Here is a 14,199-nt window from a genome sequence, read left to right as displayed (position 1 = left end):
CGCGTACCGCAAAAAAAAAAAAAAAAAAAAAAAAAAAAAAAAAAAGAGTTTTGGCAGAGTTAAATATGGATATAGATTAAAGAGTCCTGGCAGCAACATGGATGGACCTGGAGATAATCATACTAAGCGAAGTAAGTCAGAGAAAGACAAATACCATATGATATCACTTACGTGTGGAATCTAAAATATGACACAAATGAAACAGAGACAGACTCACAGACATAGAGAAACAGACTTGTTGCTGGCGAGTTGGGGGGTATGGAGGGGGAGGGATGGAGGGGGAGTTTGGGATTAGCAGATGCAAACCATTATATATGGAAGTGATAAACAACAAGGTCCCACTTATAGCACAGGGAACTATATTCAATATCCTGTGATAAACCCTACTGGAAAAGAACATGAAGAAGAATATATATATATATATATATGTATTACTGGGTCACTTTGCTGTACAGCAGAAATTAACACAACACTGTAATTCAACTATACTTGAATACAATTTTTTTTAAAAGTTAGATTTACTAAGAGTCAAATACTTCTATGAAGTTTATTAAGAGAAATAGCCAGGGGCTTCTCTGGTGGCGCAGTGGTTAAGAATCTGCCTGCCAGTGCAGGAGACACGGGTTCGAGCCCTGGTCTGGGACAATCCCACATGCCGCGGAGCAACTAAGCCCGTGCGCCACAGCTAGTGAGCCTGTGTTCTAGAGCCCACGAGCCACAACTACTGAGCCTGTGTGCCACGACTACTGAGGCTGCGCACCTAGAGCCCGTGCTCCCAACAAGAGAAGCCACTGCAATGAGAAGCCTGCGCACCACAACGAAGAGTAGCCCCCGCTCGCCGCAACTAGAGGAAGCCCGCGCGCAGCAACAAAGACCCAGTGCAGCCAAAAATAAGATGAAATAAAATAAATAAATTTATTTTTTAAAAAAAGAGAGAGAGACATAGCCACTCCCCACCTATCCCTGCCACTTCACTTTCTTTCTGGAAGCAAGCATTTTCAACTCAACTGATTTTTTGATATTTCGCCCCAAATCTCCAAATAACATTATTATTTTGGTATTTACTTTTTCTGTTTTAGTTTTCTTTCCTTTACCAATACACATAGCTGCCCTTCCTGTGTTAGTTTTAAAAAACTGTTTTTTAAGGCTGTCTAAACACTATTCAGAGTTGATCATGAGGAATCATTACTTTCTCTTTTCTCTGGAGTTCATAATTATCTTTGTTTTATCTTAGTTTTCATTGTACATATCATGATTCACTGGAAACTCTGCCAGTTGTCTAAATGTTCTCTTGTTCAGAATCATCAAGTATCCCAACAGTTATATCTTAGGGAAATCTCTTCTAGAGCCTTCTGACCTGCTTCACTCTGACCCACTAGCTTTTTATGCCTCTAAGACTGCTGTTACCCTTGTATCTTCCTTCAGCATCACCTGGGGACTGACATCCTTTGCTCTGGCTTGTGCTGGCTTCTCCTTTCTGTGCCCGAGATCATCCTCTTTCTTGGTTTACTCCTTTGTCTTGGTGGAAAACATCCTATTGAAGCTTCTTACAAAAGGATGGGTGTGAGGTAGATTTTTCGACACCTTATTTAGCCCTCACATTTGATAGGTAGTTTGCGTATAGAAATCTAAGTTGGAAATTATTTTCCCTCAAATTTTCACTCCATTGACTTCTAGCCTCCAGTGTTGCTACTGAGATGTTAGAAACTTACAGTTTCTGACTCTTTGCATGGGAATCTGTGTTTTTCTTTCTGGAGGCCTGTAGTGCCTTTTCTTTGTTCCCTGTGTTCTGAAATTTTATAGCAGCGTATTTCATTGTGGGTCTAATTTTATTTCTGGGCTGGGCACATGGGGGGCCTTTTACTCTGGAAATTCATATCCTTCTGTACTAAGGAATTTTCTTGGATACTTAAAACCTTTTTTTAAATGAAAAATTTAAGACAGAAAAGCAGAATAGAATCTGTCACCCAGATTTGTTATCAATAAATGGGCAATCTTGTTTCATCTATAGCCTTCAAACTCACTTACCCACCCACCGTTCTGGATTATTTTGAAGCAAATCCCAGACACTGATTATTTCAACTTGGTTGATTTCATTGCAGGTTTCCTCTTTATATCCTTATTCTTCTTAGAACTGCTATTTTTTAGATATTAGATTTCCTGTATTGTCTTCTTTTTTGTCCTATTTTGCATATGTTTTGTTTTGTTTTTTCCTCTTCTTTCTGAGAGATTTCTTCAAGTTTATCTGCAAGTCCTTTTACTGAGTGTTTCATTTCTGCCATCAGATATGCCTTTGTACAGCAGTCCATTCTTCTTTTTTTTAAATTTTAATTTAATTTATTTATTTAGGCTGTGTTGGGTCTTTGTTGTTGCACGCGGGCTTTCTCTAGTGGTGAGCAGGGGCTACCCTTCGTTGTGGTGTGCGGGCTTGTCACTGTGGTGGCTTCTCTTGTTGCAGAGCATGGGCTCTAGGCGTGCGGGCTGCCGTAGTTATGGCACTTGGGCTCAGTAGTTGTGGCTCGTGGGCTCTAGAGCGCAGGCTCAGTAGTTGTGGTGCACGGGCTTCGTTGCTCCGCGGCACGTGGGATCTTCCCAGACAAGGGCTCGAACCCATGTCCGCTGCACTGGCAGGCAGATTCTTAAGCACTGCGCCACCAGGGAAGCCCCCAGCAGTCCATTCTTGTTTCACAGCTGCAGTGTTTTGTCTTACCTCTCTGAAGATATTAATGAAAGTGATGACTGACAGTTTCTTTTCTGTGAATTTCTCCGTTTCCTTGAATTTGTTCTTTCTTTTTATTTGCATTGGTTTCTGTTTTTTCTTTTCTTCTTTTTGGTTTCTGTTTTCTAAACTGAAGGCTTTCCAGTCCCCAGGGCACAGTGGGCGGTGCCCTCAGTTCCTAGTCTCCAGCCAAGTTCCCTGCCTCCCTCCAGTCCTGGTGTCGATTCTCACTCTGGACCACAGCCATGTCTCTGTTCTTCTGCTTGCATCTCGTTGTCACGGTTTGCAGCACTGTTGGCAGGGGCGGGGGGGGTGGGCGATGCTCTGTGGCTCTTGTCCTTGTACTTGCTGCTGCGCCATGAGAACGTGCCAGCCGTGTCCGTGCCCTGCAGATGCCCCGTGTCCTCATCACAGGACTTGGATTTTTAATGACATTAATTGGATGTTTTCCTTAGTTAGCATTTTTCATTCAAAGTAATATAAGTTCACTTTAAAATTTGGGAATTACCAAAACTTGAATGAGAGAAGTGAAAATCATTTATAATCTCACTACACAACAAAACCTACTGTTGGTAGATGTTTATATAGGACGTATGAAGTAGTCAGGACCGTTTACGTCCATATGGACAATGTTTTTCCTAAACACAGGGTCATGCTGTGGGGTGTTGTATAATATATTTAGATTTACTCTGTTGCCCGTTTCTGTTTTAGGGTAGTCTTTGGGACTGTAAGCTTGAGAATTAATTTGAGTCATAGTTGACTGTTTTAATGTTTTCTTCCGATCCAGAGCGGATAAAATTCCCCCCTCCTTATACTCCATCTACCGCCAAGCCTGCTCCACTGTCGGAGAGAAAAAGCCAGAAGGTAAGGTCAGTGGGTCGCTTGGTCCCCAGACGTGCCCATCTCCACTTCCCTGATCACGAGACGTGTCGGTGGCACCTTGGTCCATCTGGTCTGGTTCTGTCATGCTGGGTCTGGTCACAGCTGTGGCTTCAGAGACTGCCCAGCATCAGCCCTGGGACAGCTGTGACACCAGGAGGGCTGCCTGTGACGTCATTCCCTGAACACGCGTGCATACAAAATCCACTTGACCATTTCTCTTCTTCGTGTGCCCCGCCGAGGTTGTGGTGTGGTTTCTGTTTGCCCGTCTGGATTCGAGCTTTAAAGTCAGGTGACCAGCCAGGCCCGAGGCCCGTGGTGCTTGTTCTGCACCGTGTTCTGGTAGGGGGTCTGCCATGGCTCTCTGGCCGTTTGGACGGTTGGGGATCTTTCTGCTTCTAGCGGACAGTGATGTAGACCTGGGCCAATGTGGGAAAGCGTGCATCAGTGCTTGGAGCAGCTGGGCAGGCTGTCCGCACCCCATCCCCCCAGGAACGAGGCGCCATCAGGACAGGGCCTGGTCTGTCGGTGTTGAAATGGTGCAGCTGTTTGCTGGTCAATCCCTCTGACGCCGGCAGGGCCGGTTAGGCTGCATGAGCGACTGCAGCTCTGTTTTCTAATTCTGTCTGCCAGAACCCTCCTTGCACAATCTTCCACGGTTTCTGACAGCCAGGGAGACCCACACCTGTTTGGACCAGTATCAAAACATCTTGCAGACAGGATGCCAAGGGGGCCGTAGGCCTGCGTCCACTGTTGAGTGAGGCCTTGCCCTCCTTTCCTAACCCCATGGTCCTGCTTCTGGGGGCTTCTAGAATGTTTTCTATGCTGTATCTCATAGGAGTAATATTTTCTAGTAACCCTGTTAAATGTGTGTTGAAGACTGGTAACCCCCTCTAAGGTACTGATTTTAACACCCTGTTGCAAAAAGCAGTATCACCGTGTTACTTAAAAGTTTGAGACACAGGGGCTAAACCGTCATCTGTCCATAATTCTGCTCTCCCCGCCCAGCCTCCCTCCACATGCGTTTGGTCTTTATTCATCACATACCTGCTTTTTACACCTGTGGCGATAGTGTGTATAGAACCATGATTTTTCTTAAACTTCCTTGAGAATGTTTTAACTTTGATAGGACATTAACATCCGCCATCAGGGGAGAGCGTTTCACTTCCCTCCTCATAGGGCCCCAGTCCTCTGTGTGCCCTCTGCAGGGAGAAGCCAGGGACAGCGTCAGTTCCGTGTGCTTCCTATCTGATCTAACCTGTTTAATTGTTAAAATTACCTCCTGTCTCTCAGATGCAGCCTCGCGAAGGGAGGTGGAGCCCAGCTGTGCGGAGGAGCCGCTGGGCCTGCTCACAGCTGCCTTGCGAGAGCTCAGGGCCTCAGTGACAGATCCCACCCAGCATGACGGTGAGGGCGGGGCTGTGGGTCGGGCCGTCCGCAGCGGGGGTCCGTGGGTGCACAGGCCAGTCCTGACGTGCTCAGAGCTTGTGGCTGCTCTGTTGCCCATAGTGGCCGTGGTCAGTGCCTTTTCCCTGCAGTTCAGCATCTGGTAGTGAACCCGACCACGGCCTGGTGGGTGTGGAGCGTGCCTCCTTTCTGACACCCAGGCTGTCCCAAGGTCCGGGTAGAATATGGATATTGTGCTCCTCGGCATCCCGGTGGGACAGGAGACATAGAGGAGGAAAGCTGCGTTGCTGGCTGTGGGGCTTCTCTCCTTGCTTTACTGCCTGGGTGGCTGTGCTCTTCAGCACTGGGCCTCTGCTTCTGGCACTGTTTGCTATGAGGGGTGTGGAGGACAAGCACGGGCGTCCAGAGCGCTCAGTGGCCACAGTGGTCCCCAAAATACAATGCTAGGCTCCAGTGGTTTAGATTTTTGCTACGCTAAATGCAGAAACGAAAATACATAAGGCATGTTTTTGCCTGGTGACTTCAGTAGATTTTTATTTATTATGAATTCATTTAATTCCTATGAGAGTCTCACGGAGGAAATACAGTCGACCCTTGAACAACACAGTTTGTTTGTTTGTTTCATTTATTTATTTTTGGCTGCGTTGGGTCTTCGTTGCTGCACGTGGGCTTTTCTCTAGCTGTGGCGAGCGGGGGCTACTCTTCGTTGCGGTGCGCGGGCTTCTCATTGCGGTGGCTTCGCTTATTGCAGAGCATGGGCTCTAGGCACGCGGGCTTCAGTAGTTGTGGCTCGCGGGCTCTAGTGTTCAGGCTCAGTAGTTGTGGCGCACGGGGGCTTAGTTGCTCCGCGGCATGTGGGATCTTCCCGGACTAGGGCTCGAACCCGTGTCGCCTGCATTGGCAGGCGGATTCTTCACCACTGCGCCACCAGGGAAGTCCGCAACACAGTTTTTAACTGTGTGGGTCCACTCAGTATATGCAGATTATTTTCAGTAAATATACTGGAAAATTTTTGGAGATAAATGACAATTTCAAAAATTTCAGATAAAGTACATGGCCTCGAAATATTGAGAAAATCAGGTATGTCGTGAATGCATAAGATATACGTAGATTCACATGACATGCAAAATACACGGAAGGCTGTGAGGAGTTAAGCTGGGGGTCAGAAGTTACGCACAGATTTTCACCTGTGGTGGAGGGTCAGCAGCCCCAGCTCTGCACTGTTAGCTCTGCCTCCACCATGGTCGTCTTGAGGGCCCAGGATGTCCCCTCATGGCCAGCGTGCCCCTTCCAAACTCTGCTCCTGCAGCACATGGTTCTTGGGGAGGTCGAGGCTCGTGTGGGGCCCCAGCGCTGCTGCAAGATGGTCAGACAGCCAGGCCTGTGAGTCCCTGTGCTGGCAGAGCCACCAAGGCTGGGCCGGGCGGCCGCAGCGGGCATCAGTGTGTGCAGAGGTGGCTGGCGGGTGAGGGGCGCGGGGTATAGACACAGGGGCCGTGGTGACCTGAAGAGCTATGCCAGCGCCTCGGAGAAGCCTGGCCACCTGCACCGCAGAAAAGTGGTTCCGCTGCTGGCCGGGCAGGGACGAGAGCAGCCCCGGGGTCAGTTGAGAGTGTGGCCCCTGAGGTGGTGGGTGGCGCCCCTGCTCATGGCGCCGGTCCCTGCCTTGCAGCGTTGTTGGCTCAGATGGCAGTGATCTCTGAACAGCTCCGCTCCGCCCTGGGCCTCGGCGAGGATGACAGTGACGTCGAGGGGGCCCCGGTTCAGCTCAGCGTCCGGGCCCCCAAGCTGCAGCCGTGGGAGCAGAGGGTGAGTGTGGGGCGCCACGGAGACCACATGTGAGTCGAGGGTTTCGGGCCGGTGCTGCCGTTTGCGTACAGACTCTGTGTTTGGGAGGAAGTTGTGGCAGAGGCTGCTCGTGGCCCTTTGTGGGCAGGTTTGCTGACCCTGCTCTCTGCTGAGAAGCTCTGTGATGACCCCCGGGGGCCCTCCCAGGGTTTGGGGATTCCTGTGCCGAGACGTTGCAACCTCTTCTCCGGATGGGGGCCCGTTTTCCAGTCTCGTCAGCTCCACTGGGGCCCTGTGCGTCCAGGGCGGAAGCGCTGTGATGTGGGTTTGCGGCCCTGAGACCTCTCCTCTCTCAGGTCGTGGACCTCCTGCTGACGTCTTTCTGTCAGAACCTCATGGCGGCCTCCAGCGTTGCCCCACCGGACAGGTAGAGGCTAGGCGGTCTCACCGGGTGGTTTGGAACTGTCCTGGGGCGGCCTGGGTGCTCGTGATGAGAGTGGCCGTCGTTCCTGGTCCAGCTCCGAGCCTTGGGTCCTGGTCCTACCCTCCACCTTCGCGCTGCGCTGGGGAAGGGCCTGGGTGGGGTGGGCGCTGACTTATCCAGCAGGGACGTGGCAATGGGGAACAGCCTGGTTCTTTCTTCGGTCTCTGGTGCCTGACTGCTCGTCCTCCAGGCTCCAGGCGGGCAGTGCAGGGCCAGGCCTGGCCGCTGCCACTGTTCTCTGTGGCTGTCCCCACAGGCAGGGCCCCTGGGCCGCCCACTTCGTGAGGACCCTGTGCAGACGCAGGCTCCTGCCGGCTCTGCTCAGCAGGCTCTGCCAACTGCTCCATCACCAGGTAGGGCTGCCACCTCCTCCAGCCAGGAGGTGGGCTCCCTCCTGCCACCCAACGCTGAACCTCTTTTCTTTTAAAATATTTCTGTATTTATCTACGTATGTACGTATGTATGCATGTGGCTGCTCCCAGTCTTCGTTGCGGCACGTGGGCTCTTTAGTTGCGGCACGTGGGCTCTTTAGTTGCGGCACGCGGGCTCTTAGTTGCGGCATGTGGGCTCTTACTTGCGGCATGTGGGATCTCATTCCCTGACCAGGGATTGAACCCTGGCCCCCTGCATTGGGAGCGTGGAGTCTTTAGCCACTGGGCCACCAGGGAAGTCCCTGAACGACTCTTCTTTCCTATTTTAGGGCCCGAGCCTGAGTGCCTCACATGTGGTGGGGTTGGCTGCCCTGGCCGTCCACCTTGGCGAGTCCAGGTCTGCCCTCCCGGAGGTGCGTGTGGGCCCTCCCACCCCTGCCGGGGGCCTGCCTGTCCCCGAGCTCTTCGACATCCTCCTGCCCTGTAGGACCCAGGAGTCCTCAGCCCTGTGTCTGAAGTGAGTGTCCGTCTTGTCAAAAGTAACACACGTTCATCAGACACAATTAGGACAGACACACATGCTCTACAGATGACCACTCTTTACCGTGTTGGTCTGTACCCTTCCAGAACCTTATCTTGGGTGTATTTATGTGTGTGTTGGTATCTTTGGTTATAAAAGTGAGATCACCCTACTTTGCTACCTGCTTTTCAAGATGCTCACAATGGGCCGCAGGTGCCCTTCTCCAGGTCAGGTGGCCAGCGGCTGGTTGGACCTGCCCCTCAGGTTAGGTTCCGGGGTCTCCCTGTGGTGAGCAGCTTTTTCTGGCGGACGTTTCTACACACACAGCTGTCCCATCCAGAGGGTTTTGAGACCCATCGTCCAGTGACGTGCTCATCCACTCACTGCACACTGCGTGCTAGGCCCCCTCCCGGGACCCGGTGAGTCGCAGGGAGCCCGTAGCCTGGGGTCGGCGGGTGTGAGAGATGGGCAGGGGTTGGGTGAGAGTGGCCATCCCACGGGCAGAGCCCTGGGGAGTCCACGTGTGACTCAGGCCCGAAGGGCTTACTGTGGCTGCTGAGGTCAGGACAGAAGCCGGAGGCTCCGGTGGGAGATGTTGGCTGGGACCAGGGTCGCAGCTCACGGACTGAGCTGGCATTAGGAGAGACAGAGCTGAGCGCAGGAACGCGGCCTGGGACCAGTGCCCGCCAGCTGTCCGCGCCATCCATGGCAGCACCGCTGACAAGTCCCCGCTGGGAGTCGGGCCCCTTCCTCGCCACGGTCCTGACTCTCTGGGCCTCATGGTCACCTCTGTTCTTGGCAGCCTCTCCCTCCCACACGTCACAGCCCACCACGGGCAGGCAGAGGCTGAGCTGGAAACTGGACGTGCTTCACTCTGGTTCTGAGGTTCTTTTAGGCAGGAACAGCGAATAATTTGCCATCATGCAGGTGAACGAGAGCCTTACACAATCACACAAGGAACACCCACCTCGCACCTCCTCACTTCATTCCCTTTGTTCTGACCGTGGCTCTTGACACGCTGGGAAAGCAAGCCCTTACGTGCAGAGCCTGCGTACTCATGTGTTTTCTGAGTCTCTCGTCAACGTGGAAAGAGCTCAGGCCAGACGGCCTGACTGGGGGGCTCTTTCCCGAGGGCTCGGAGGAGCCGGACAGGCTGGGCCTGAGGCTGAGCGCCGAGCGGCTGTCGGGCTGGGAGGCTCTCGGTTCACTTTGTGCCGTTCGCGCTCTTCTTCCACATATTCTTCTGCTTGGATCCCATTTCTGTGTTATGATTTCTGTTTTCTATTTTCAGATTTTGTACGGCGGCAATTTCTTATTCTTTGTGTAAGTTTTCTTCCCAGTCACGTGACATCTTGTACAGCTGTTTGTCTCCAGGCCTTATAAAAAAGGTGAGTCTTCTGGGTTCCTTTTTCTGCTCTCCTGTAAGTTCCAGTTTTGTACGGGTTTCTGGCCTGAAGCCTTGCGTGGTGGCCTCCATCTCGGCGCTCGGCACCGGCCCCATTCGTAGCAGACTGTCTCCTGGCGCCACCCCGCCGTATGCTTGGGTTGAACACTGCCTTTTCCTTCCATCTGAGTTAAGAGGAGGGACTGGTACGTGACAACTACAGATGTCCCTCCTTATTTATGAAGTAGGCAAATTAACAGACTGACATTCATAGAAAGTGAGGCAGCATTTAAAGCAGCACCTGCACTTCCTCTGAAGACGGCCTGGGAAACTGCGTCTTAGAATCCTCGGTGTCAACGGCGGCGGTGCCGCCACAGCGGGAACCAGCGTTGCTGCACCTGCAGAGCTTTAGGGAACGTCTCCCGTGAGGTTCGAGCCTGGTTCTTAGTTCCAGGCTCCGCGTCGGACTCCTGGGCGCTGCTGGGAGCTCCACCGCGTCAGAAGCAGCCTGGGGTCCAGGTGCCCCTGTGCGCCCGGTCCCAGGTGCCAACATTTTAAAGTGTGGGATGGAGATCCGGAGGAGTGGCCCAGAAGAGGAAGTCCTCATCCTGTGTCCCAAGCTCCCCAGGGTCCCCTCGAGTAGCCTATGGCTCTGTCAGCATGAGGGCGGGGGGTCCGACCTCCTAAGGCAAAGATGTGCGGCTCAGTGCATCACCGAGGGAGCATCTCCTGTAGCCAGTGAGCACACTTCTTAGTGAGAATGCCGGTGCCGGCGGGTCGCGGGGGACGGCCGTGCGCGGCTGCAGGGCGCAGCAGCTCGGAGCTGTGTGGTCAGGGCTGGCTGCCCACTGAGACCAGGGGCTCCTCGCTGCCAGCCGAGCGCAGCCAGGCCCCTGCGCGTTTCCTCAGTCTCACAGCACACACGCCACTGTCTTTTTTCAGTTCCAGTTCATCGTGTTCAGATGGTTCTCAGAGGCCCGAGACCCTCCCTCTTGGGAAGACCCGGCCAGCTCTCCCTGGAGGCCCCTGTGCCTGCCCTCCGTGGACTGGCAGCGAGCCGCCCTCTGCCTGTGGAAGCAGAGGACCTTGCGGGAACTGCTGAAGCAGGAGGGACTCCATGTAGGTCCCACCGTCCCTTCCGCTGCTTTGCTCCTCCAAGCTCTGGGCTCTGTGGGCACAGGACGTGGGCGGGCCTGACCTGGCAGAAGTCACTCCTGGGATCGTCATATTTTAAACACGCCTGCCAGGCTGCGAGCTGGGGCCGGGCTTCTCCAAGCACAGTCACTGGGAGCTTGGCCGCTCAGACAACGTGCCCACGTGACAGTTTCTGCCACCTCTTCATAACTTTTCCTTTATTTCTTGGATGTTTGCCTGCTTGTTTTGGTCTTTAGAGAAAAAGTTGTGTCGTTTTACTGTGTGTTTTTTTCAACTCCTTTGTTGTTAATTATCAGTCAGACAAGAGTAGGTCTGACCATCTGTCTGACACCAGGAGCAATGAGGCAGGAGCAGCCGTGCCTCGATCACCGTCCACACACACGTCCCTGCTGGTGCCGCACGGCTCCGGCATTTACACACACTGCGTGTGCTGCATGGTGCGTCTCTGGGACACGTTGTTACACACAGTGTGAGGTTTTGAGGTTAGTCTGTGTTGACGTGTGGAGCTGTGACTATTGGAAGCATGTTCTCACATCAAGTTTATCTTTTGGTTATTTGCACACCTCGGTGAGCTAGAAAGTGGTTGTTGTGCAGATGCCACGGGCTGTCCAGGACCAGGCAGCAGTGTGGAGGACTGAGTTTAAAGACCAGTTTGAACAGTTTTGGTTAGCTTCACGTTCGGAGTTAAATGACTGATTCTTCATCTGGGCTTGGTGCCAGCCTCCCAGTCTAACCCTGGGAGATGGCGCAGGACGATACCTCTGACGGACACGCAGGAGACCTCCAGCTGTAATGAGAGGGCAGCGTCACAGCCCCAACCTGTGGCTTCTGTGCTCTGTCCTTGCTGTGGTGGTCACTGGGTCCTTTTCTCTCAGTTGACTTACAGAGACTGGTTACAGCTGGAACTCGAAATTCAGCCTGAAGTTGATTCTCTTTCAGATACAGAAAGGTAAGTGTTTAAAGGATCTACCCTTTAAAATGTTAATACAGTTTTCTACACTCTTAAGTCTAAGTTTTGTCATTATATCCTCAGTTTAATGTTCAGTTTAACATAACAGTGTATGAGTACAATTTTATTCATTCTTTTATTCAAGAAACACTTATTGACCTACAGTTTGCCAGACACTTCTAGAATGTTCTAGAAGCTGGGGATGCAGCGTGAACAAGACAGATGGGGCACACGAGGCACATACAGGGCTTCCCACTTGCACTTCTGCCCCAACGCCCCTAAGCCGTTCTGCCAAGGAGCTGTGCACAGCCGGACCCTGTGTGAGCCTGGGGGTGGGCAGGGTGATAAATGGGCAGATTAGAGGGCACTGAAGACACCAGACGGGGCTTTGGGAGCTGGTGCCGGCGGGCAAGGAGCAGAGGAGGCTGCGCCTGGGGAGGGCCACAGTGGGGAAGCCCTGGAGGGTCTCAGCTGGTGTCGGCCAACCAGGGAAGCAGAGGGGAGGGTGGGCAGCGCCTTGCCGAGTGCTGGCTTTGAGGCGCGGCACCAGGGGTGAGCACATCAGAGTCTGAGCCCCATGTGAGTCCCGGGGCTGGTGACCGAGACCGCCAAGACGTCAGGTGTGCTATCCTGGCCTCGAGCAGGTGCTGAGGGGCCGTGGGTCTGGGGGTGGTGGGTCAGGGGGTCCAGGAGCCAGAGGTGGCTGTCCTCAAGCCACCGTACTTGGAGTGGTCAGAGACGTCCCTGAACATGGGGGTGCCGTGTCGTGGTGTCAGATTCTGACGGGACAAGTAGAATAAGGAGGGACAGCGATGGGCGATGGGAGGGACGACCCACGCTTCCTTTCCCAGCTCGGTGGGCGCGTCCGCCTTTCAGGTTTGTGCGCGGCCTGCCTCCTGTGCGCTCCCTTCATGTGCTCATGAGCCTGGGCTTCCTTCCTTGCCAGGAGGGAAAGAAGGAACTAGTTTTCTGGCCTGCGGATCCATAGGACCCCTTCTTAACTCACCCTCAGGTCACTATGTGTTGATGGCGTGGGGTCCTGTTCAGGGCCTCCTTTCTTCTCTCCTGATTGCAGTTCCAAACAGGCTTTGGCAGCTCGCTTCCCTGCCCTTCGTGGTCCCATGGGGAGGTCCTGCTTGGGTCCTGTTATTCCTGCAGGTACACACTGCAGTGTTGGTGGCTGTCTGTGCTGCGGTTTCAGCACCACGGGGCCTGGTCCATATCTGGATGCTTTGCTGGTGGACCTGGGACAGTGCAGGCACCCCCTCCACCCCCAGCTCAGCAGCTGTGGACCTGCAGTCTCCCTCACCCCTGGCTGAAGCGGACCCTGGCCCGTGCCTCCCTCAGCACAGACCCTGGCGTTTGCATTGCAGGCAGGACTTCCACCAGTGGGCCATCCACCAGCACTTCCTCCCCGCGCCCTCTGCCACCGGGGGCTGCGACGGAGACCTGGAAGTCGCCTGCGCCACGCTTGTCAACGTGCTCATGGACTTCTGTCAAAGGTTAGGAACGTTAGTGCCCAGAAGAGTCGGTCTTTTGATTTTGGTAGCTCTAAGAACGTTTTTATTTCTCTCAGTCCAGTCTGTGTCATACAGAGCACAGTTGAACATATCCTGATCGCAAGTTTGGGTTTTCAAGATAAAGGCAAGCTTCCGGAATCAGCTTTCTCTCTGTACAGAGATTTGCCAGTGGCAGTGACTTGGTCTTTCTGCTTTGTCTCCTGGTATCAGGGTTATTAGCCAATGTGACAAGAATAAAAGGTCACGCAAGTGGTGGGCACCAGTGTTGTCACCCACAGTGCAGGCAGCACTGGCGTGGACGGCCTGCCATGAAAGGCAGGCGTTCCTGGTACCATATGGGCTGTGCCAGGTGTGGCCTGACGTGGCCTGTTTTTTCTCATCGTCCTCGTGGTTGCTGTGTCAAGGTGGTACATCGTGGTATCTCATTATGGTTTTGATTTGCTTTTCCCCGATGGCTTATGATGTTGAGCATCTTTTCATGTGCTGGTTGACCATTTATGTACGTTTTTTGGACAAATGTCTAATCAGATCCTTTGCCTACTTAAAATTGGGTTATTTGCTTATTGAGTCATAAGGGTTCTTTATATATTCTAGATACTTGGTCCTTACCAGATATGTGAGTTGCAGATATTTTCTTCCATTCCGTGAGTCATCGGTTCACTCCCTAGAAGGGGTATATTGATGCACAAAAGTTTTAAATTTTGAAGATGCCTTATTCATCTGTTTTTAGATTTAGCTCTTATTTTTAGGCCTTTGATCCATTCTGCATTAATTTTTTTATATGGTGTGAGGTAGGGATCTGGCCCCATTCTTCTGTATGTGGATATCCAGTTGTCCCCTTTTGTTTAATTAAGAGACTGTCCTTTCCCTGTTGAATGGTCTTGGTACTCCTGTGGAAAGTCCATTAGCCATACATGTGAGAGTTCACTTCTGGACTCCTGATTCTATTCTACTTATCTATACATCTATCCTTGTGCCAGGACCACACCATTTTTTATTTATTTATTTATTTATTTATTTATT

The 14,199-nt window shown here is 52.4% G+C and overlaps 1 protein-coding gene across 9 annotated transcripts in view; it reads left to right on the top strand.

The window, feature by feature from the left end:
* FANCA (FA complementation group A) overlaps positions 1-14,199 on the top strand; it is a 38,693-nt gene that overhangs the window by 14,999 nt on the left and 9,495 nt on the right. For all 9 annotated transcript variants that reach the window (XM_055079126.1, XM_028478016.2, XM_028478014.2 and 6 more), the window contains 10 exons: positions 3,507-3,583; positions 4,892-5,005; positions 6,678-6,814; positions 7,150-7,220; positions 7,534-7,630; positions 7,978-8,165; positions 9,460-9,556; positions 10,495-10,671; positions 11,583-11,656; positions 13,030-13,158. In XM_055079126.1, coding sequence (XP_054935101.1) covers positions 3,507-3,583; positions 4,892-5,005; positions 6,678-6,814; positions 7,150-7,220; positions 7,534-7,630; positions 7,978-8,165; positions 9,460-9,556; positions 10,495-10,671; positions 11,583-11,656; positions 13,030-13,158 — 1,161 coding nt within the window. The remainder of the gene's footprint in view (positions 1-3,506; positions 3,584-4,891; positions 5,006-6,677; positions 6,815-7,149; positions 7,221-7,533; positions 7,631-7,977; positions 8,166-9,459; positions 9,557-10,494; positions 10,672-11,582; positions 11,657-13,029; positions 13,159-14,199) is intronic.

This window comes from Physeter macrocephalus, chromosome 17, assembly GCF_002837175.3.
Source record: "Physeter macrocephalus isolate SW-GA chromosome 17, ASM283717v5, whole genome shotgun sequence".
Classification (NCBI taxonomy): domain Eukaryota; kingdom Metazoa; phylum Chordata; class Mammalia; order Artiodactyla; family Physeteridae; genus Physeter; species Physeter macrocephalus.
This window is presented reverse-complemented; position numbering and strand designations above follow the sequence as displayed.